Source organism: Numida meleagris, chromosome 3 (assembly GCF_002078875.1).
Source record: "Numida meleagris isolate 19003 breed g44 Domestic line chromosome 3, NumMel1.0, whole genome shotgun sequence".
NCBI lineage: Eukaryota > Metazoa > Chordata > Aves > Galliformes > Numididae > Numida > Numida meleagris.
Window position 1 is genome coordinate 18,440,115 of NC_034411.1, and position 23,724 is coordinate 18,463,838.

Sequence of the window (23,724 nt, forward strand, 5' to 3'; positions counted from 1 at the left end):
GAAAGCTCCTGGCCATCCATTTCCAAGAAGTACCATGCCAGTAACAGGATCACAGAACTGACACAACGCTAATCCCAAATTCACTCCACATAGAACACAAAGTCTTCACGCGAGAACACCCAGACACAATGCACACCTGCCCTCAGAGACCTCTAGACTGCTTTGCTACCTGCAGTAATTATTGCACTTTCATAAAGGGCCAACGACAACTGTTTTAGTATGAGAACTGTTCAAGTAAGTTTTAATAGAGTGCACCAGTGAATCAAGATGACTTGCATCAGATTTTGTTTCAATGAACATCAGATAAAAAAGGGGCTACAGTTCTTTCTTTCCAAACACCACCCTTTTGCTAAGGCAACAATACACGTCCATTTCAGAACATAACTGTTACAGAGGAAAGCTACATCACAGTACAGTATGTCAAGTCCATCTCCGTCAAGAAGCCATTATTGAATGGCACATTTACTACACTTACAGCCTTCTAACTTAGGGTTACAGAGTTTACCACAGCTTTTTTTTTTAATTTTTATTTTTTTAAAGTGACAATTTCTTAATGAACTTTCTATTCTTCACAAGAGTGTGCGGATGGGGCCCATATGTTGATATTACAGTAATTACGACATTAAATAACATTGCACAACCAACCTCTATGGTTAATTCAGTACAAAATAACAAGTATTAAAATGTACCAGTACTAGTGGTTTTACATACTTTATAATCATTAATTATGAAGGGAAAAAAAAATGTGGTTTGTTTTTTTTTTTTTTCTTTTCAGTAGGCAAACGCCTAATTACAAAGCTGCACATTACAGGCATAATGATGTGGAATAAATACAAGAAATCTGGTAAAATATTAAACACAAACAGGTTACATGGGAACAGACTGTACAATGACAAAAGCATAAATCAACAATTTATCGTTATAAACAATGTATGTTTAGCTGTAAAATATGACGTGGAATCGCATGTAATCCTCGGGGACACATATTCCAAAAGCCAAGCTAATTCCTGAGGTGGTATTATTAACTTAAACAATTGGTCAACACTTCAGATCATCTTGTGCTATTAAACAGTCCCAATATATTTCCATAACATGGAATTCATAGTATTCGGAAGGCAGCAAACGAGTGATATTTTACACCATGATATTCAAACGAAATAATTATGGTTCTCCATTTTGGTGCTACATTTGTTAATGGGCCACGGGAGTAAGCACTATCATCTGCAGATGAAGCATCACTTACGCCTGGTTTCCGTTCCCCCACAGCTCTGAGCCAGCCCAAGGCAAAACAAAGGTTTTAAACTGTAAGTGCCAACACTGTAAACATGTTCATATCTTTCAACTCAACACTGTCCAATAACAAGGATAAGAGCCAAAGATAAGCAAGAACAGTCTTGTGTGGAAGTAAAGCCGACTTGTTCATCGACTTTAGGTTCAAATCATGAGCAATCTTTAAATAAAAATGGTCATGCTACAGTTGTGAAAACTACATTTGTGCATTTGACTCAGGACACAAGTTTTTTGTTTCTTTTTTTTTTTTTTAAAAACACATGATAGAGGTAAGACTTATAAAAACCACCAAAAATGTAAATGATAGGGAAGAACTTTTCCAACTCAAAGCATCAAACATACATTTCTGTGCAGAAATCTAGACAACTATACAAGATCTGAATTTAAGCAGTCATCTTTTTATTATACAACCCTATGAACATAAAATGAACAGAATGCTCTATATACTTACCTGTACATGTGAACATAACTTCTTTAGCTACAGTTATTTAATATAGGTCATACTGGATTTAACTTTACAATTCTGAATAACTATGTATAACCTTATTGCAATAAGGGCAATTTCTACATGGGAGTTTCACAGGCCAATCACATTAGGTGTAACCAGTACATTCAAAGTGTAGTTCGTGTATGAATCTTCCCTGATCCCAAAAAATTTAGTTTCTCTTTACAGCTTAAGCTCGTTCGCTATCTTGGATGCAATGTTCTTAAATGCAATAGAAGTTCCAGATATTCTCTTGAAACGAACTCCATTGAGTGACAATCGTGGCAGTTTGCAGACCTCCATCTCCCACTGAACAAGGCTATCTTGTCGTGCATCACCGTGAACACAGAAGAGCAAAAACCTCTCTTTTTGTTCATAATCACAGTTATTAGCGTCTAACACTTTCCGAATCTCTCTCATCATATCGTTTGGGTCCATAGAACTAGTGGTCTTCATACTCCACGTGAACCGCAAGGAACGTGGCTTCGAATCTTTGCTATCCTCCTTCTCTCTGTCTTTCGGCTCTCCAGAAACACTCCTGGAAGAAGTGACATACAGAACAGTCAAAAGCAAAAGCAGCACAACCAAGAGAGAGAAGAGAAACAGTTTTCGAACAAGGGTTTCTAAACTGTGGCTGACACGTGATTAGCTACGTGCAAGCTAACTTGAAGCATTAAATGGTTACTGGTTGAACAGTTGCGCGTTCTTGTGCAGTACGGCACCGCACTGGGAGCTGCTACCAGAGCTGGTGCAGCTGCCAGTGGTGGCACACAAGCAAACCAAGTTTGGAAACCCCCGTTCTAAAACCTTCTGATGACAACATGTAATGGTAACTGCAGACACACGTTACTCCATACTGCTCCAAAGGAGGTGGGAGCTATGTAAAAGCATGACTGAAGTTCTGCTGATTTCATGATCTGCAGCATGCCATACACAACAAAACCGAAGTTGAGGGACACAATCCTGAAGCATAAATCATACTGTAAAAGCAGCAGAGGAAGTAACCCCATCCTGCAATTCTCAAGTCTTCAGTTAATTCCCCCTCCACCTTTTCTCTTTTCCCCCCTTTTTTTCCATTTGTCTATTTTTGACCTCTCTCTGTGCAAAGAGACCTCGTAATAATATGCTCTATTTCAACTGACGAAGCAGAATTTTGTGCTTCATCACAAGCACGTCTTATTTGTAGTTCACTGAAATACTCAGCCAATGCTGAGAAACAGCACTCATTGTTTTAAAGACACTCCACAGCCAACTATTTATGTTCTTGTCCCAGATCCATAAGATGCCTGATGCCTCCTCCCTCCATCACTGTTAGAAAGTGAGGGGGGAGAGGTGCCGTTCTCATTTTAATAGTCTATAAATTATTGCTACTCAGAGAGAAGCCAAAACAAACACTTAAATTTAACATTCATTGTGATCTCCCAAGAACCACATCAATACTACAGGACAGAGCATGACAGGGATAACGTCTCAAACAACTTATAGCCCAAAACAGATAATGTAGGATGACAAAAAGTAGAGGAAGCTAGAGAATGAAAGCAAGAGCTGAAAGCAACTTCACACTTAATTTCATTTGAATATTTATCTAATGTCTTTTCCTTCACCATGTCACAAATTCTAGCTATGATAGACTTTAATGCAGGTAAAATGTGCTGTGTACTAAACAGTGTGTCCAGCTAAGAAATTGATTTGTTAATTTAAAAAAAATTTTTTTTAGATAAGGGCCTACTGTCTCTTTTTGGAAACTAAAAACTTTCTGTACTTGACCAGCTTAGAATGCAAACTGCTAAGCCTGTTCTTCAGACAGCATAAAAAGTTATGCACTATGCTAAGCACATTGAAAATGCAGAATTAAATGCTGAAAGACGGCAAAAGAGCAGATATACTGGAAAATGAGCGTATGAAGGAATGCTTTATTACTAATACATCATCTACAGATTTGCGCATGGCAGTTGCCATACAAATTCAGTGTTTAGCAGTCACCACCCTTTTTGTCTGAATGTCACTTATTTTTCTCTCAGTGCAAAGTGGCATTCATCTAGCAGGCACAGTAGGGTGTTTACTTCTGGCAAACAGCAGCTTCAGGAATTAACACAGTATGCAACCACTGTAAAAATTTAGTATATAGATACGTACACAGAGACACACACAAAGTATGCTACATTTTCCACTGAAACCAGAAGTAAACACCATGAAATATTTAGAAGCCAAAGCATGATTTCAGATGTCTAAATGACTGGTTTGCTCCTATCAGGACATTATTATTCAAGGGAATAGAGTTTTTTATAAGTACTTTGCAAAAAAGCAAGAATGATGGGTAAAGGACCTCACCAGAACCCCCTCCCCCCAAATCCACAACATTTTTTAAAGTGCAGATTACGTAAGTACTATTCTATTTTACATCTTGATTTAAAGTCTTTAAGAAATCACTTAAACCATGATGCAGAAGACCTAGGAGCGAAGTATTAATAGTGGCTCCTCACCTTGAGGTGTCAGTTCTGCCACTGGCTTCGCCTTCACTTGGATCCCTCAAAACAAAGTTAAGGTTGAGATTCAATGATAAAGGTGAAAAATAAAAGTTAAGAAAAACCTACATCTAGTACAATGTTAAATAGCTACTGAAGAGAAAAAAATATCAGCGTAATAATGTCAAGTCTAGTACTGTTTAATAGAATTTCTTCACATTTGTGATTTTAATTTCCCTTTATGATACCTTCCCTTCTTTCAGCTCTGAGATGTAATTATTCCTTTTTTTTTTTTTTTTAAACCTTATGGTAAAATGAACACGTTGTTCTCAGCCTACTGCAGACAGAGCAGATGCCACATGTAATTCCAGCAAGCACGGAACAGCAGTGGTCAGTTGGGGTGGGCTGGGGAGCTCAGCTCAGCATCCCGATGGGCCAGGCCTTTCTGTGCTGACAGCACTTTGGTGCATGCCCACCCTTAGCGGACTCATGTCATTAAGGGCAAGACACACCTAAGAATCTGCAAGGCCACGTGTTTGGAGCCCGGTTCAGAAACGTTCCTCCAACATCTGCTCAACTTTAAGCACGTCAGCTCTTACACTGACTTCAGTAATGTTACTGGTGAGCTGGAAGTTAAATGTTTTTTTTTCCCCCCCCCCTTGTTGAATTAGAATTGAACTTCATAAAGGAGCTATTCTGTAGTCTGAAGCAGCTTGCAAAAACATTCACAAACCATATAAGTCACCCAGTTTATAGTGCTGTAGTGCAAACATCTAAAGGACGCTATTTTAATTAACGAATTAATACCTTCAAAACAAATACTTCAGGAACTAGTGTCAGAGAAGTATCATTTGTTATAAATTATTGATAGAAAATACTTTGGTATTCTACAAATTAACCATTCTCATTATACATTTATTTTATATACTTACCAGAAAAGACATTTGCCAAAAGTTAAAGTAAAAAAAAATAATAATAATAATCTTTTGTGATACCTTCTAATCAAAGAACACTTTAAACCATTATCTCCTCAACAGTATGGAAGTTAAAGGCATGCAAGTTATGTGATGCCAACTGAAAGAACAGGAAAAAAAAACCCATCTATGCAATCCCAGCCATTATAAGTCTCAAACAGCCCCAAATTTAAAAACAAAGTACTCTGAGGTCTTCACTACAAGCAGATGTATTTTTCCATTTTTCCATTTTTCAGAGTATAAAACAATAGTAAATTATATTAAAAGTGCTATAGAAAAAGGTTTGTTTCAAAAGACAACATAATTTATAATACGTCAATTCTAACCACATATTTTACATCAATATTATTGTAGCTTGACATAAGAAACATGTTAAACCTTCCACCTCTCTCTTCAAAATAGAGAAATTCAAGGTACTATTCCTTGCAAGAAAACCCTGAGCTATAACAAAAGCCAGCCTGTGCTCAAGAAATCGATCAGTTACTTAGCAGAAAATACCTTTCTTTCTGTTTGGAAATCTACACTGGTAACGCAGTTGAGTAACTTTACTATAACTCTCACTGAGAGAACAGCAACCTCTTTCCCCCAACCATGAGAGTGCTGGAGATACCAATAATGGGGGATTCCTTTATTTTCAGGTTTCTGAAACAAGAAAATGATTCTCGTACTATTTTGTTTTCCTCCCTTCCCTGGTCATCACAGACACACACTGACACGCTTTCTGCAGACCAGGTGAAGTCACTTTTACAAGGAGCACCTCTGCATTCCAGGCTTTCACTCTTCCTTTGTAACATCACCTTCAGTAATTCATGACCTTATACTTCTGAATGTGCAGTTACTAGCTTAAACTGGCTCTGAATTTATCCTTCTTTTATGCACAAACTGTAGAATTCAGTACATAACAGTATGAATCTACAAAGAAAATAGCGGTTTCCAAAATGTAATTCTACTGTGAAACTGACAGTAGTGCAATAAGAACACATGCATAAATAGGCTGAAGAATTACAGGTGAATACCTGTTAAACAGAGGAAAATTGTTAAGTCTCCCTTTGGGAAGGCTATTGCGACTGCTGTGTAAACAGTCACATTAAACTAGAGTATTTGACAATCCTTCCCCACAGCACCTCTCCTCACAGTGTTATTGCTGCTAGCACCACCACAGGGAGGAATGCAGCTCCAGGAAACTCCACTACATGTATTCTTTCTCTTCTTTCAGAATCCTGAACTTAGTTTCGAAGGCTTCCTATCATACCATAACATGACATGAGAGGCTGCATGACACAGAAATATCAGTATTTCCAGACAACGCGACTTCTCCTCCAAACTTCTCGTTTATTCACAGAACTAGAATTCCCTGAAATAATTTGTAAACACCGATTCCATCTAAGCACAGCAATAAAACTGTAAATACAGTCCTTGCAGCAAACTACACCCAGACTCAGTACTTAGTCATAAAAAAAGTAAGGTACGGTTAACAATAAATAATGACTCATTTTCAAGTCACTGTTTAAGCTCATTTGATTTTAACTTAAAAACAGCACCTTTATCTTTCGGCTATAAAGCATGAACAAAAAAACTGAGAAGCATTCTCTTGCTCTTTCATGATAAAGGAACAGGAGAATAGCTGGTCAAACAGGAATGTTACTGTATACACAGAAGTAAAACAAGGCAGGTTCTGAAAGGAACACATAAAACAGCATTCTAACTAAATTTACATATATTGCAGGCTGTTGAACTGGAAATTCTCAATGACTTTGCAATTATGGCCCTAGTTATAGGCTGGGCACTTTTCTTAGAAATCGAGGTACTAACCTGCGAACAAACTTGGAAGTTATCTTGCTTATTATACCAGTTGATGTCCCTCTTCTAGCATGTGCAAAAGCACCGGTTTCATGTGATGGTGAAGCAGGTGGTCCATTGTAAGTGGCATTACGCCGCTCCCTTAGCTGCTCACCATGGAAAGTGCTTCGACTTGAACTCCCCCGAGGAAAGCGGGTTCGGTCTGGAGTGGTAGTGCTAATACTATGAGCAGACGGGGAAGCAGCAGGCACTCTTTGAGTTGCACTGCTGGGAAAACAGAAGCATAAATAAAGAGAAAGACTGTGCTAAAAACCCTCCTACACGACAACCATTTCTCTAAGACAGGAAAAATCTCCACTCAATTTTTTACTTCTTTTTTTTTTTTTTAAACTTGAATCTGCTACTGATTGAGTTTCAATGATTCATGCTTGGAAACAAATCAAGAGAGATTTTCAGTGTAGAACCAACTATCTCAGGTATTAAGAGCAGTTTTTAAAAACAATATACATGGATAATAGGACAAAGGAGAGAGACAGAAGTCTTTAGTGAGATTTGAAAGCATTTCCCAGGCCCCTTCCTGAAAAAGAAAACATTAATCAAACCCTTTAACATATAAGTATTCCAAGAGCTTAAATGTTTCAGAAATAACCAGATGTCACAAATAAAGTTATTTAGACAATTAATAGTGCAGCTACCTTATGGTGCTTTTAGACAGAAGTAAGCTTAGTAATCTCTAAAACATTTCAGTATTTCATCTCAACTTATGGAGGCATGTGTTGTATGGTCCCATCTAGTTAGTTACATTCAGAACTAGCAGTTTTCCAGAAGCTTCCAGAGGGAGGCAGTCAAGGAACTTATTTAACTTTATGCAAAGGCATCATGATCAAAATCAGTTTCTAAGTCACCTCTAAACACCCATATTACTGAAGTGATCTACTGTTTCAGAACAGAACATAACATGACAGTTTAAAATTGAGTACAAACATATCAACGTATATAATGAACTGAAGAACATAATTTCTAAATCATTAAATAAATAATAAGCAATTTATTACCTTGGTCGATAACCTTCAGTGCCATCTTTGATGGTTGGCAGTGTGACTTTTATGGGGTGACCAGAGGCAGACATAGACTTCTGATGTCGAGGCCGTGTTGACACAGCAGAAGCTACTGCAGAGCCTGCAGAAGATGTGCTACTTGCAGACATTTCTGTTAGGCTTTTGTCATGGCAGCAAGGTAGGGGGGACAGGGAAATGAAAAGGAAAAAGAATAGTTAGTGTAAAACCCTGGAATATGGAATAAGATTTGTCATGTTTTCTTTTACAACGTAGCAAGCACTGTTTAAATAATCAGAAGACTGAGTGACAAGGCTGCCTCCTGCAGCTGAAGCAAAGGGTATGTAACTGAGGGTAAGTCATTAAAAGTGAATTCTCTTATTTTTCAGTTAGAACTCAAACCCCTAAAACTAAGAATGTATATTTTTTTTTGGAACTGCTGTCATTGTTACTTAGTCCTTTAAAAATACACTCACTTCCAAGCTGTACTTCTCCTTCAGACTTTTGTGTAGTGCATTAAGGACAAGTCAGTGTCAAGAGAAAGCTGTGACCTACAGAAGAGGTCAATTTGCAGCACTCAATCAGCAGCCTGAAAGCAATTCTGAATTATTCCCACCCTCCATCACTTAATTGCCAAGAAGTTATTAATTTTGAATTTTCTGCAAGTGGTTAAAACATCCCTGGGAGAGAAAAATTCCCTCTGATTCTTCCACCATTAAACAGAGGCGTTACAGCTATATCAAACAATTAAAGACAACAAAACATAGCTGGCCTCGCATCCATAGTTTTATGGCTTTACCTTCTATTGCGGTAACACCTCAGAAAGCTATGCATCAGGAACTGCCTGCAGCTCATTGTGCAGCTACTACACTTCTCAAGCAACAACAAATTGTATTTATTTCTGAAAAACATCTTTGATATGCTAGAGAATGCCAACATGCCGTAAAACGCTTCTGACAATGGCAGCACTGAAATTTGAAAGACCAGGTACTGATCACCAAACTGGTGCCACGCTGGGTGTGTTCCAAGAGATGAAATCCCCACAGACCAAACCCACGATAACCAAAAGCCCCAAATCTACCTTTAAGTAAGTACTGAATGAGAAATAAAACATTAAGAAGCTATAAAAGTTCACTCAAGAGATGCAGACAGGATTTAAACACCTGCTCATGACCACGGTAAGAAGGCAACATTGCCCTACGGCTGCAGTGTTCCTCAGGCAAAGGAAGGCTCCTCCCAAGCCTCACAGAGCAGCACTGCAGCAGCTTTCCAAGGAGAACAGAACAGGCTGCTCTGCTTCAAGCAAAATAGTTGCCTTCTGCATCTGCTCTCTCCCAAGCCAATGCTAGACTGATATAGTTTCTTCCATCCATACTTTTTATTTCTGCTTCAACTAAGTAGCAAGGAAGGCATGGTAGTAGAAGTGATATTATGTTATAGATTTTTAAAAACAATGTCAAATGACTTAGGCCAAACTACAGCTTTGCCTCCGTAAGTATGTATAAGTGAAATTATATTAATTATGTATTAGCAACAGCACTCCCAAAGTGAAATAATATCTGTAGCAAAGTAAAGATTTCAGAATCTGACGCATTGATGGCACAAGATCTTCAGCTACAGCAAATACAAACTGAACTGCGACACAAATTCTTCTCCATTTTTCAGGAGGAACTGAGCATCTTTATTGCACTTGGGAAAAGAAGAGGAATTAAGAGTTGGCCCTTTTTCAATACTACAGAAATAATTAAAAATGGACTATAAAATGAAGAACTTCAATGAGAAGTGATTTTTATTTTGAAGTGGTTTTGGAATTAAATCTTCTGAAAGGAAGATTAATATTTGTGAGATCAGGATATATTTGAATACAGATTTTAATTCTAAACCTAAACAAGGTGTGTTTTTTTTAAACTTTTTTTTTTAAACAGTTTCAACTGTTGTTTAAACATATTTTAAGTTGTACACAAAAATTTGGAAAGGCCTTTTGAAAAATCCTCTCATAATTAGAAGTTAATCAGCTTTATGGTTTTTAAGCAATTCTTTCTTTAAGCAATTTAAATAACTGCAATCGGTCTTAACTTCCCCATGTTTCATAGCTTGTAATCTTAATGTAGATAAACAGCCCTATTTTTTCCTATTTCCAAAATTAAGTACATAGTTAATTTTTTATTTTTCAGTCAGTTACAAGGGGTAAGTAACACCAAGCATGAACAAAACCCATATTTTTTAAAAAGTAATTGTTGAAGTGTTAAATATGTTAGTATTTGACAAAGCACACTAAATAAGTGTAATTGACATCCTGCATACAGATATAAATTGGTTACAAATGCTACCAAAATATTATTTGGGCCAAAAAAGACAAAAAGCACAAGTCTAAATCTTTAAATATTTGAATAATAATGAAGCGAATTGAAAGATGATCCAGAAGAAGGGGCAAAAGCAGATTTACAATTTTGTATTTCATCAGAAATATTGAAGCTGCACTGCAAGAGAAGATAAGAACACACAGTAAAGCTTTATTTTTCACACCATGCTTCGTAACTACATTGATTATTGCATAACCCACTTCTATGCCTCCAGTCTGCGTACCCAAATTAACAGACAAGAGGAGTTGAGGAATACCTGTTGTCCTTCCCATTCTGTATTGCAGAATAGCGGTCTGAAGAACGTTCACAAACATAAGTGTTCCTTCTTGTCATTCCACTACCAGAAAATACATTGTTCTAGAAGAAAAATGAAAATATTTCATTAATTTCAGTCTTATCTTCTACCATGTTTTATGTTGTACAAAAAGCAAGCCTGGGAAATCAAAACAGAATTTCCACCATTCCAAATGTCTTTAGTGTACTAAGTTAATATGCCAACACAACTCAGTTACATCACTAGCTACTCTTCCCCCCCCCCCCCAATACTTTATTCACCATCTTTTTACTGTACCATTCAAAGTTCATTAAGAGAAGGCAGAGAAACTCAATTTTGCTGATATTTGCTTTACTAAATATTACTATCCAATTTCCACATAATGCATTGCTGAATTATTTGACTCTGGGATCAAGAGTTGAAATGGCTAACTGGAACCTCCCCAAGAACACATACATCTGGCTGGCTTAAAGGCTTCTCTGCACAGATTAAGTTGCTAACTAGGGCTCTGGCTTTCAAGCTTGCTGCCTCCCTTGTCAAAAGGGTTTTGAAGAGAAAAACGAAAATATTGTTGATCTTTGTCAGTCAAGCCTGAAATTACAATGCAGAACAGATAAAAGTTTGACCATGAGAATTTATAGTAACATGTGGCAAAGTGTCTCGTAGCAACAAGCACTGATGGGACCTTATCTCCTTCTGTTACTAATTTTAGTTCAAGCACATTTCATTAAATACCTACGAACATTCTCATCCTCCCCCTGCCAAGCACAAAATTGTCTAATGAAAATTTGCTTGATTTCAAACACACTAAACTCAGCTCTGCAAGATCTCTTGTGTATTTATGCTTTCCTCATCTACAGCTTTTCTGCTTTAGTATCTCCCTGCAGAAACTACTGAATAAACTGTTTCAAACCAATTTCTTAAGGAAGATTAACAACTGCAATAAATATTTTTGATATTGAACTCTTAGAAGTTAGACTAATATGACTGAAGATAGTAAATGTTTTAAGAAATCTTTTCCTCCTTAACACCAAACTACCCTTAAAGATGCACAAAGAATGTTTTAAAATTTTCCACACTAAAATAGCAACTTTAAATGTTTGAGTTTCAATTAAAACAAACAACAACAAAACACAAAAATCACTTCTATTTAACTGCTCAACCATAACTACTGATGCAGTATCACACACCTCTACTCCTTAATCCTGCCCATCAGAAAGCACTGCACAAGTCCACAAAATAGCAACAGATCTAGAATGTACAAATATTTAAGTTGCTGTTAGGAAGCAAATCAATTTCTCACTCCTCATAGCAAAGATTCTCCTTTTAATCAGGTCTCACAAAGCAGAGAAATGCATTCAATATATCAAATTTTAACATACTGCTGTAATTAGCTTTGGGGCAATATAGTTTGGGAAAGCTCAGATATGAAATCTAATCTCAGAAGATGCAAACTTTCTGCACACAACCTATAAAGCCACAATTTTGAAGGCTGCTGGAGAAAAAGATAGCCTCTTAAAATTGGAATAAATGGTTTAAAGCATGTCTGAATGTACTGCAGAAAAAAGCCTGAAGAACAACTGAGAGATAAATAAGATTCAGTTTTTATTTTAAGGAGAACTCTAGTAGAAATGTGTATGATCTTCCAAGAATATCCAAGATGGGAGCCAGAAATACAATCCCAAATAACAATTCCCACTTCCTGTATATTGTACTAAAAGCTGGCCAAAAATGTTCATATTTGATACAGCTTGTCTCAAATAGCAAAAAACTATAATTCAATCCTACTCAAAATTGATTTGTATTTCCATTTATTTTTAATATGAACTCTAGCTCCTAATACCTTTTTTAAATACTATGCACTAACCTCTACCCCCAGTACCCCAGGCTCAGTACTGCCGCCCAGCGAGGGAAGGGATTGTCCTGCTCTGCTCTGTGCGGCCTCACCTCTGGCACTGGGTGCAGTCTGGGTGCCACAGTGCAACAAGGACATAAAGCTATTAGAGGGTGTCCAAAGGAGGGCTGCAACAATGAAGGGTCTGGAGGGCAAGGTGTACAAGTAGTGCAGAGGCTGCTGGGTTTGTTCAGCGCAGAGCAGAGGAGCTGAGGGGAGGCCTCATGGCGGCTGCAGCTCCTCAGCGGGAGCGGAGGGCAGCGCTGAGCTCTGCTCTCTGTGACAGCGACAGGGCCCGAGGGGACGGCATGGAGCTGTGTCAGGACAGGGGCAGCTGGGGATTAGGGAAAGGGTCTGCACCAGAGAGCAGTGGGCACAGCCCCAGTGCCAGAGTTCAAGGAGCATTTGGACACCGTTCTCAGCATAGGGTTTGGATTTTGGGTGGTCCTGTGTGGAGCCAGTGGTTGAACCCATTGATCCTTATGGGTCCCTTCCAACTTGGGATATTCTGTGGTATCAACAAGTACACACAAGGGAACAAACGGGCTGCTCCTCCTCACCTCATTCCATTTCTCAAGTCAAAAATAGAGCAGCTTCAGAAAAATAGACAGAGAAATAGATAGAGAAATAGTTCATGAGGGATATTACAAAATAACATTCAGATGAATTCTCTGATTCAGGAAGACCTTTGACCTTCTTGTAGATAACACAAGCGTTAGAAATCAGGGAACGCATTAAAAACCAAGGACAGAGCACTCTGTATTGGCTCTGATCTTACATTCTTTCCTTAAGAGTCCAATATTTGTCTTGACAGATGTTCCCAAGTTTGCCCAAGTGCATATATTCTCATGCTTACTACTACATTAGTGTTAGAAAACAAAGTTATGGGGGTAAGGGAAAGGTTTATTTTAAAAGACATTTACTGTAACCTATTTCTATTTGCCAGAAGAATTTATCAGAAATAGGATCAGTAGCTTATTTAGTAACCATTATGTCTATAGTAACTTTTAGAGAAAAGTAAATTTAACAAACCAAAAGCACACACACTCACACTGGGAACTGTAGTTGACTTCTTTCTCTCCGGACCCACGAGTGGACTTGCAGCCATCTCTCCTTTAGATCCCACTGTCGTGCTGCTAAGTTTGCGTGACACATCTTTGTCCCAGTCTTCTTTCTGTTCACTTTCCACACTGTTTGCCTGAGCCCTTTTTGTGTATGACACAGTAGGAGGAATTGATGGACCAACTGTCAAATAAAAACATTATTAGCAATACCTAAAAATAATCTCTTGGTCAAAACAGGGTTGGTGTTTTTTGTGTTTTTTTTTTTTTCCTGACTCAGAGGGATTGTATCTGGACTACCTGAAGAACTACAACTGCAAACTCAGCACACATATCAAAATATTAAACTGAGCTTTGACAGTCTAAGTTCTTTTTATCCATGCTCTCTTTATTAACAACATGCAATTGAGAATTAGTTCCAAGATTTACGTATAGATATGAAGCAGGAATAGTATAATTCTCATTTAAACCAATGCAATTTCTGCAATAGTATTAAAAAAAGAACTAGAGGAAACTTCAAATTTTTACATTTTGTATTTTTTGATGCATATATTTTCCTGAATCCAGTAGGAAAGTTATCTTTCTCTCAAAAATGCTTTTTTTTTTTTAAAGCACACTTATACTTGAAAAATATAAGTGATTGAGGGGAAGAATTGTTGAAAAGCTTTGGGGCAAATCCTTAATCAGCAGGATTTTATGCTCCCTTGAAATAAAGTCACATCAGCTGATGATGATTCACAATATTGATTACTTGTTTGTTTGTTTTTTAAATACCACACTAACACAGAGGGAGAATAGTATTGCAGAAAGAAGTTAGAAAGAGCAATGTAAATTAGGCACAGAGAAGGGCAAAACAATTTAAAAATGATTCTAGTAATTTGATATTTCTTTATGAGGAAGAAATCTTTCATTCAATACTTTACATATGCATTCATTTTCAATGCAACTAGTTTCACCTGAAAATGTTTCCTGAACATTTGGTAAAATTGTTGCCTTTGGGAAAATTTGTTCCTAACTCCAAACGCTCTACTAAATGTAATGGTTTATAAGTTTTAATTTATTCAGATCAATATTTTGCCTTTACTTCCTAAACAGGAAACATCCTCAAGCTCTTATTTAGCGAGTCAACCAAGTAGCAAGACAAAAAATTAAATCCATAAATTGCATCGACTCAGATTTATCATAGAAATGTTCATACAGATAAAAGCATCACAGCAAAGCATGACGAGATACACAACAAATGCACAGAGTGGTGGACCGGGCAGGTTCACAAAACACTGCACATTCAGACTTAAATTGTGTATGTTACTTTACTTGTTGGAATGTCATCCCCACCATGATCACTGAACCGCCGTTGTTTCTGATTAGTCGATATACTCCGCTGGACCTTCAAGTGAGCAGGAGACTGCACAGAGCTGTTGTTGAGGTCGCTGCTAGGACGAGACCTTTGACCCAAGTTGCTGCTGGAGAGGGAGTCACCTCCTTCAAACTACAAGAAAAACAGTTTAACAAAGCATTAACACAATTGAACATTTCTGGTTCTTTTACGGCATAAGAAAGTGAAGAGTTCCAATGAAAGGCACCATCTTTTGAATGTAACATTATATTCACAGTTCAGTTTTCAAGATGGTTTTTAATCACTTAGTTTCATATGTTTTAGAAACTCAAAAGTGAAAAGGTTAAAGAATGCTTAAAATAAAATTAGAAGAATCTTGACAGGAGCAAAAGCTGTATTAAACATAAACCAAAGAATTTCTCCTCTTGTGTTTTTTTTTTTTTTTTAAATCTTAAAGAAAATTTATAGCATTAAGTCAGAGGGGCAAGTATTACTGATTCAAGGAGTCTTTAGAGGCTTTGAAGTGTCTTTATAAGGTATGTAACTCTGGTACTGGTTTAATGGTACCTAAGCAGCAGAAATCGTTAAGAGTAGTGGAAGAAGAAATCTCTTTCAAGAGGCTCAAGTCAAAATTGTTTTTGGTAGATTTTCTCCATGCTCTGCCATCACCAGCAAATTCTGGTTGAGTAATTTTGTGGGAAAGTGCGCTCATATCAGAACTATGCTGTCTTAAGAAATGAAGGAAGGCCAAGGAAGCACTGGGGGAAAAAAATCCTTCAAAAAAGGATTTTTTTTGAAAAAAGGCCTCTCTGGTCAGCTTGATTTCTTGAAAATTCCTGCATCCCAGGAGTTCTACAGATCCAACTAGTTCCAAAACAGCCAAAACACTTTCTGTCACATATTTATTAATGGCTATGATGAAATTATTATATAATAAAATATACTATAACAGCATATGAGTCAGAAAGGATGGGTATTTTTCTGAGAAATAAAGGATGCCACAGCTTAGAAAAACAATTTATTTAGTCAAATTCTTAACTAGTTCAGATTTTAACTGTAAACATATATCACGACAGGAAGAAGACCTGACATCTAAAGTCATACCACCCCAGATTAACAGCTAACTTTCTTAGTTCAAAATATGTATAAGTAAATGTCAAGATACTATACCCAGTCTATTTCTTCATGTGGGAACTAACAAGATATCCAAGAATACATGAAAAGAAAGCAACACACATTACTGAAGCTATCAATTCCAAATTACTATTTTGATTTATTAATTTAGACTTCTCAAAGTAGTTCATAAAACATTGACAACCAGAATATTCAGTTTAACCAGACCTAAAGGGCAAGATAAAAGATGTAAATTAGGTATCACTTACTTCAGGTGGTTTTCTACCTAGAAGCAAATAAGTAGCCATGACTTCATCGTACTTTTGGTTTACTAAAGATTCATGGATTTCTTCTCTTGAAAAACCCATAGTGACCATAATGTCTAAAAATAAACAGAGCTAGGTACATCAACAGAATTAAGCATTTGGGATTACTGACAATTTAAGAACACTGAAAACAAAAAACAACAATCTCATGATGCAAAAGGTAACTAGAATTCAAGTCACTGAGTAACTTTGGTGTGCAAAATCAGAAAGACTGTATCTCCTTGCTTTCACTGTTCTTTTTGTCTTGAAAACTCTCAACACTGAGTGCAATTCAACAAATTAAACACTGGCAAATAGAAGCTAAGACAACAGTGCCAACACAGTATCACTCTCAGATCACAGCTGATAAAAACGTTACTAGCATAACAAAGCCCCTTTCCTTTTGCCTTTTGAATTCTATAATCTGACTTGTCCTTTCCTGTGCATGTAGATTCATGTCAGTTCAGTCACAGCAGCAGTTATAAGGAAAGCATCGCAATGAAATTTCTCATTTAAATTAAAAAAACATTTTACTTGTATGATAAGTATCTCAAATTTTGTTAAAGAGTTTAGTTTGACTTAGAAGATAAAATTGCCTGTGTATGTAATAAATAGCATCTTTCTAGAACCTTACCTATTCTCTTGGTGTCATTGAAGTCTGGTTCAGGCTCGGTATACGGTTTCAATTCTTCCTCTTCGTGGCCAACATTCATCCACCGATCCTTCATAATTTGCTAAGAAAAGAAATGAACATTTACAGTACTTGATTAAATCAACTTGATAAAACAACTTGAAATTCAAAATAATTGGGATGTTGCCCTTTCTTTCCTACCTTTCCCCAACTTGCATCTTCTTACCATATCTCCTTTAATCTTTCACTTTTTTTTCCTCTTTAATTTATTACCCATGCTGTTTGTTTACCCTTTACAATACAACCAACCAGTAGAAACATCAGAAAAAACTACTGGGAGAAAAAGTCTGCGCTGCCAACAAACACAAATCTTTCATTTTGTACTCTTCACTTCCATCAGTCTCTTCATCTTGTTTGGCTGAAGGATTGACACGCACGCCCTATTGTTAGTTACAGTTCCTGGATGCCACTACAAAACAGATTGTATCACAATAAATAACTCTTTCAAATAATAACAAAGTAAGAAACTAAGGAATAATACAGAAGCATGTCTATACTTCCCAGAATCATTCAAGACCTTGATCCCAACTATCATTTTCTTCCTATGTATCTTCTCACTGCAATAGAACTAAAGATGACACAGTTCAGCTACAGGGGAAAATGCCTCTTAACTCTGCCCATGCCACACAGACATTAATTTAAAAAGCTTCTCTTGCATTCTTTGAAAATAACTTCCTTCTGCTGTGGCTTGGACCCTTTTGTATGCCTGCAGCATTGATCAGCTGGAATGCCTAACCATCACTACAATTTCTCCTTAAGGGCATATTCATCTCCTTTTTATAAAACAGCTAAAACCAATTTTCCTCCTACAGCTAGAGGCACACATGACTCTTTTGGGGACAATACTAATATTGCTTACTAGATTGACAGAAGAGTGAAACAAGTGCCAACAAGTCAAGTTTCCCACAGGCTCCAAATATGCCTTGCAAAAAATCAAATTAAGTTATCTCTAACATAGAGCAAGAGACTCAATTTTCCATTGATACAACCAAATTTTTTGTATGCAGTGCTGCTGCCAAATTAAAGATACAAATAGCTGTATCCTTACAAGTGCAATACACAACTTTGTACTGGAGCCTATTAACATTTTGCTGACAGTAAGGCTTAAAGATTTATTCAAAGTTCTGCCACATAACTGATTTTTTGGCTTTTGTGGGTGGCTGGGGTAGGGGGAAGAACTGTCAACACTTATTGCTGTATCGCATTTCTGGCACACGAATCATGAGCTTACTTAGTGAGAGATCCTGGTTATTTATTTGTAGCCTTGTAATAACATGATTGACTCTCAAAGGAGTATTGTACAATGTCTGCATTTTTTATTATCATTATAACAGTTAAATATTTTATTTAACAGAGGATCTCACAGAGTCTCTGTCATTGTGTGACTCTCAAAACAGGTTCTTATAAGCATTCTGAAATGACAAACAATCCTATTCTAGAATCAATATTACTTCTGTGAAAGTCAGCTGTTTACAGCACAGCAGGTCAGGGTATTTAAAGATCTGACTATCATCAACCCAAACTGTATTTCAGCCAACTAAATATTACTCAAGTTTCCCTTGATTTTCAAGGCAATGTAATAAAAATCTTGCCTGACTCAAGATCTGTTTTGTCTCAAAACTACATGCTTCATTACTGTTTGTAAGCATAGATCTGCTTCGTGGGAATTTCAGTTTTGCTTTGCAAAGAACTTGAGGATGGTGGTGGGGTGGTGGATTTCTTGAAAACCTGACAGAGTTGCACGTATCTTCTGATACTGCATTCTTTCTCCACCTCTTCCTGGAAGGTTTATAGTTTTACAGAAATGTTCTCTTGCTTCTGAAGTGTTTTCTCTCTGCTGCAACCAGGAAGAAGTCTACTTGCACTACCTGAATAGAAGTTTACCTGATTCTTACCAGAGAAAGAGTGGTAAAGCTAGCATATGCAGAGCTGATACCGTATCAGTCTCAGCTTTGCTGAGAAGTCACTGGCAAGCATCCTACTGGATGGTCTGGGAAAAGCATGCACAGGAACAGTGAGCATACGTATGGCTAGGGTCGACCAAGTAATTATAAGACACAGCACTAAGAAAAACCCTCTCCTCCAAGACAAAACTATCCTTCTGCCTTTCGAAAGCTCCTACTAAATATATACTTTTAATTCTAGTTACATATTTTTAGAAGTGCTCATACAAACATAATAGCTATTTATTTCCAGACCAACTACTAAACACATACTTCAAATGTAATTTCAGGAACACTCATATAAAGAAAGTTTGTACTGCCTCTCCCCCTTGCATTTGTGTGCTGACTAGTGCCCATTATCATCACTGCTTTAGTACTGACTCAAATCATGCCTGTCCCATGTAATATTTACTTCCATACAACCTGACAACCATGCAGTTTCCTGTAAAGCTACTATGCAACACCTCTCTCCAAGATCGAAAAGGAATTTTACAAGATCTGGAAAATGCCATAATACTTGAATGAAAGTGAAATTACATCTGAAGAGAAACTGCAACTGCCGAAAATCCAGAGAAAAGCATGATAAAATGAAAATGTATTTCCTAAATCTGAAACACAACATTGTGAGGAGAGAGGAGCAACCTTTCAACGTCTTGTGGTGGTTAAGCCCTTATCGCTATGTCCTCTAGATGAGAATGGATACAATACAATTAATGAATATCCTTCACATAGAAGCCATCACTCACTATTCTCTTTTGTGCCGATTATATTTGAGTTAAAACTACTTATATTATTAAGCCACAAAACAGTATCAGCTCGGAAGAGGCTGCATGCAGACACAGCTCAGTAAATGCATGTTTCCTTGCACAGGTAGCACCCATGCCAGGAGGCAGAAGTCACACCAATACAAATATAAAGCTGCTTAAATGAGATTTCATCTCTGGAACTCTATCCACTGCTGCACAACTATGCACAGAAAGATAAAGCAAAGGTCACAGGCGATTAACTCATGCAAATACTATTTTAAAAGCATGTATTTATCTTCTGTTCTACTTTCATCTCTACAGTAGGCAGGTGTTATTTTCATAAATGCTTATGGCACTGCTTGTAGCTGTTATTCCTTTTTCTGAAGAATTCCTCAAAGATGAAGATATTTATGATCTTTTTCTGCTTTCCTCATGATTTGAATCTATTATCTGATCCAAACAAGTGGAAGTACTTTGCACTTTGACATGTTCTTAAATGATAGTGAATTGCAACTAACTAAAGACTAACATCTTCTACTCAAGCTGCGTTGTTTCTGGGATGTTTCCTAGGGTTTTGTTTTGGCAAGTGGGTGGGGGGATTATTTATTTTCATTAAGACTTCTGGGCTCCTAAAACAGGAGGTATGTATCATGAAAATTAAGAGAAGCCTTAAGCAATCACTATATTTTGCTTATTCTTAATCTGAATTAATTCTTATCTTCTTTTTTTTTTTTTTAAAGAAAAAGGTTAAATTACTTACTTCCAAGCTGCCTCGTTTTATTGGATTCAGTACTAGTAGCTTCTTAAGTAGATTTTCACAGTCTGTGGACATATAGAATGGAATACGATACTTCCCCCTCAGTACTCGCTCCCTCAGTTCCTTTAAAATAAATGTGTAAAAGATGAACCTACAAATGACACAGAAAATCTAAAGAGAATACAAGCCAATATGAAATATTATAAGCCTACCTTTAGATTCTGACCATCAAATGGCAACGATCCGCTTACTAGTGTGTACAATATCACCCCAAGACTCCACACATCCACTTCAGGACCATCGTATTTCTTTCCTTGGAAAAGTTCAGGAGCAGCATAAGGTGGGCTTCCACAAAACGTGTCCAGTTTATTACCAACTGTAAATTCATTACTAAACCCAAAGTCTGCAATTTTGATGTTCATATCTGAATCAAGTAGAAGGTTTTCTGCCTAAGAGAAAAACAGAAGAGAAAAAGGACAAGCTACATACAAGACCAATATATCATGGCATATCATTTAACAAATGCAAAATTGTTTCATCTCTTGCATCTTTCTTGCATTAATAAAAGAACTAATCCCCTTAATACATTACTAAGATTGAAAATTGACTATATTTACCTAGGAAAATGGAACTGTTAAGCGTCAGATTGAAGCACCCGGCCTTGGTGGGGTAGACGTTAGAAGGCACTCAAAAGTTGAAAAGCTATATGCCCTACCAGAGCATCCTGCACCAAAATTCTCCCCACCTTACTGCTAGTGTTTTGCTTTAGCAATAATATTACTTAACACTCAATTTTATATTCTGTATGAAAAATGCAGGTATTATACATTTTGATGTTAATGGGTGTTAAAAAACAACTGTGTGGATACAATGCATCACATATATGTAGATGCAAGTACTCAGGAACCTGAAGAATAAGTAAACAGTACCTGATACTTAACACCATAGATACGACAAAAGATAAAAAGAATAAGGTCAGAGAAATTTCCATACGCTGCTGCAAAAGAATAAAGTGCATTTCCTAAAACACAAGGGTGCTATGCAGCGTGTGCAGGAGAACAACACAATGTTTATTTGTGCGTCCAGGCTCCCGATGGACACATCAACAGCATGACTTCTCAGTAACTAAGTAGTGCAGGAATCTCTTTTTCAGCAGGTCAGACATTAGCCAAAGCGCAGGATTCTCTTAATTGCCAAACATCAGCTTTATAGCTAACACTGAATTCTCTCATCAGATGCTGTGCTCAGAGCTGAGCCCTCTTAGAAACAGATTAGTAACTGCTCTTTCCTTCCACAGAGTTCCAACAAACAATCAAAAAAATCACCACCATAAATCTCTTGTCTTAGGAAAACTGAAGCAGCAGCCAACTTGTTTACTTTGCTAACAGTGGTAAATATGTGAATCTCCCCCCCTCCCCCCCATTGTTTGTTTGATTTTTAATAATTTCATTTCATCTCACTCAATGACTAGGAAAGGAGGCTATCAAGCCAATATCTGGGTGACAGAATTTAGCCTTTGTCAGGATTAAAATATAGCCCATTCTTACTAACCAGCTCTCCTGGAAAATATTTTATTTTCCCAATTCACGACCTGTAATCTCAGCTGGCTCCAGCTGATGTGCCTGCAGACACACTCCGAGATATTTTCCAGATTTGACAGCCTTCTACATTACTGCACAAAGGCTTCATTTTCCTTGTGATGAAAACATTACTGTCAGTGCAGCTGCTCAGTGATTACAATAGCCATCCTAGTTCAACAGTATGCAGCTACCCAAAGACCTTGCACTTCTAGGTTTCTTATTTAGACAAAACCAAAAAAAAAAAACAGCCCACCTATTCTCTTCTCTTCTCCTCTCCTTCCCCCATGCACACACGCACCTTTTAATATGCCAAATAACAAGATTATGCTCTTTTTGGCTAGATACGCAGAACACAAAGCATTAACAGTCACTGAAAGGGTACGGTAAGACTTGTGCATCATATTGTGAGCACAAAACTGGATTCAGTTATAACCCTTTCTACTCAAGCTGTTTAGATTCACAGGAACAAATCAATGGGAGACAGTTTAAGTAGCAATGGGCCTTACACTCCCTCTCTTCTGCCAGAATAGGCTGGACACACTTGCACCTTTTCTTATGCTTCTTCCTACTTTAGTCTGAAGTAACATATACCATGGAGTTTACCCTTTTTCTCTTAAAAAAAAAACCAAAACAAAAAAGCTCATCAAATCTTCATTGTGGTACTAGACCTCTGTTTTAAGGTGCTAATGAAATAAATTGGTCAGCCATGCCCGTAACTTGGAGAAAAACAATAGAAGCAGAGGCAAATACAGACAACTTTAAAGTTGCCTCTTCCTTTTCTGTCTCACTTTAAACTCTTCGTGTGGAGCTGGAGAGATGACACACAATGTTTGGAAAGGAGAGAGGAAGTGAGAACACTTCCTCATAACCATACATTTTAGTCCTTTTCACTCTAGGTTATGTATTTTCCATTGGCTAGGCTGACGGGCTCTCAATCACACTTAATGCTGAACAAATGAGTCTAGCATAACTTTATACAAAAGAAAGTGCAGAGAGAAAAGCAAACTAATACATTATTTTGGAGCCTGTCTGTCTATCTTGAAGCAAGGAAAAAGATCAACAGCAGAGCACTTAGGACAGATGTTAACAGGGATACCATGCAAATGCCACAGAGCAGTTTTCCACGGTCCTTTGAATTAAGCAAAGAATCAGTCAGTAAGGTTGGAAAAGACTTCTAAGATCATCATGTCCAACTGCCAATCCATGCTCACTAACTGCATCCCTCAGTACCACATCCACATGTTTCTTGAACACCTCCAGGGACTCTGACTCCACCACCTCCCTGGGCAGCCTGTGCCAGCATCTCACCACTCTTTCTGAGAAGAAATTTTTCCCATTATCCAACCTGAACCTCCTCTGGCACAACTTGAGGCCACTATCTCTTGTTCTATCACCGTTACCTAGGAGAAGAAGCTGACCTCCACCTTCCCACAACCTCCTTTCAGGCAGTTGTAGAGAGCAACGAGGTCTCTCCTGAGCCTCCCTCTTCTCTGGACTGAACAATCACAGTTCCCTCAGCCATTCCCCAGAAGACTTGTGCTCCAGACCTTTCACCAGCTTCACTGCCCTTCTCTGGGCACACTCCAGGGCCAA

The 23,724-nt window shown here is 37.5% G+C and overlaps 1 protein-coding gene across 9 annotated transcripts in view; it reads right to left on the bottom strand.

The window, feature by feature from the left end:
• The window catches only part of MARK1 (microtubule affinity regulating kinase 1), a 55,829-nt gene continuing 32,317 nt past the window's right edge, over positions 213-23,724 (bottom strand). For 4 of the 9 annotated variants that reach the window (XM_021393141.1, XM_021393145.1, XM_021393146.1 and 1 more), the window contains 11 exons: positions 20,764-21,000; positions 20,555-20,674; positions 17,049-17,148; positions 16,379-16,491; positions 14,975-15,149; positions 13,651-13,844; positions 10,688-10,788; positions 8,069-8,230; positions 7,026-7,280; positions 4,258-4,302; positions 213-2,312 (listed from right to left, as the gene is read on the bottom strand). In XM_021393141.1, the coding sequence (XP_021248816.1) occupies positions 1,958-2,312; positions 4,258-4,302; positions 7,026-7,280; positions 8,069-8,230; positions 10,688-10,788; positions 13,651-13,844; positions 14,975-15,149; positions 16,379-16,491; positions 17,049-17,148; positions 20,555-20,674; positions 20,764-21,000 (1,857 nt within the window). In that variant the 3' untranslated portion in view covers positions 213-1,957. The remainder of the gene's footprint in view (positions 2,313-4,257; positions 4,303-7,025; positions 7,281-8,068; positions 8,231-10,687; positions 10,789-13,650; positions 13,845-14,974; positions 15,150-16,378; positions 16,492-17,048; positions 17,149-20,554; positions 20,675-20,763; positions 21,001-23,724) is intronic. The other 5 variants (XM_021393143.1, XM_021393142.1, XM_021393144.1 and 2 more) reach the window with 5 other exon arrangements.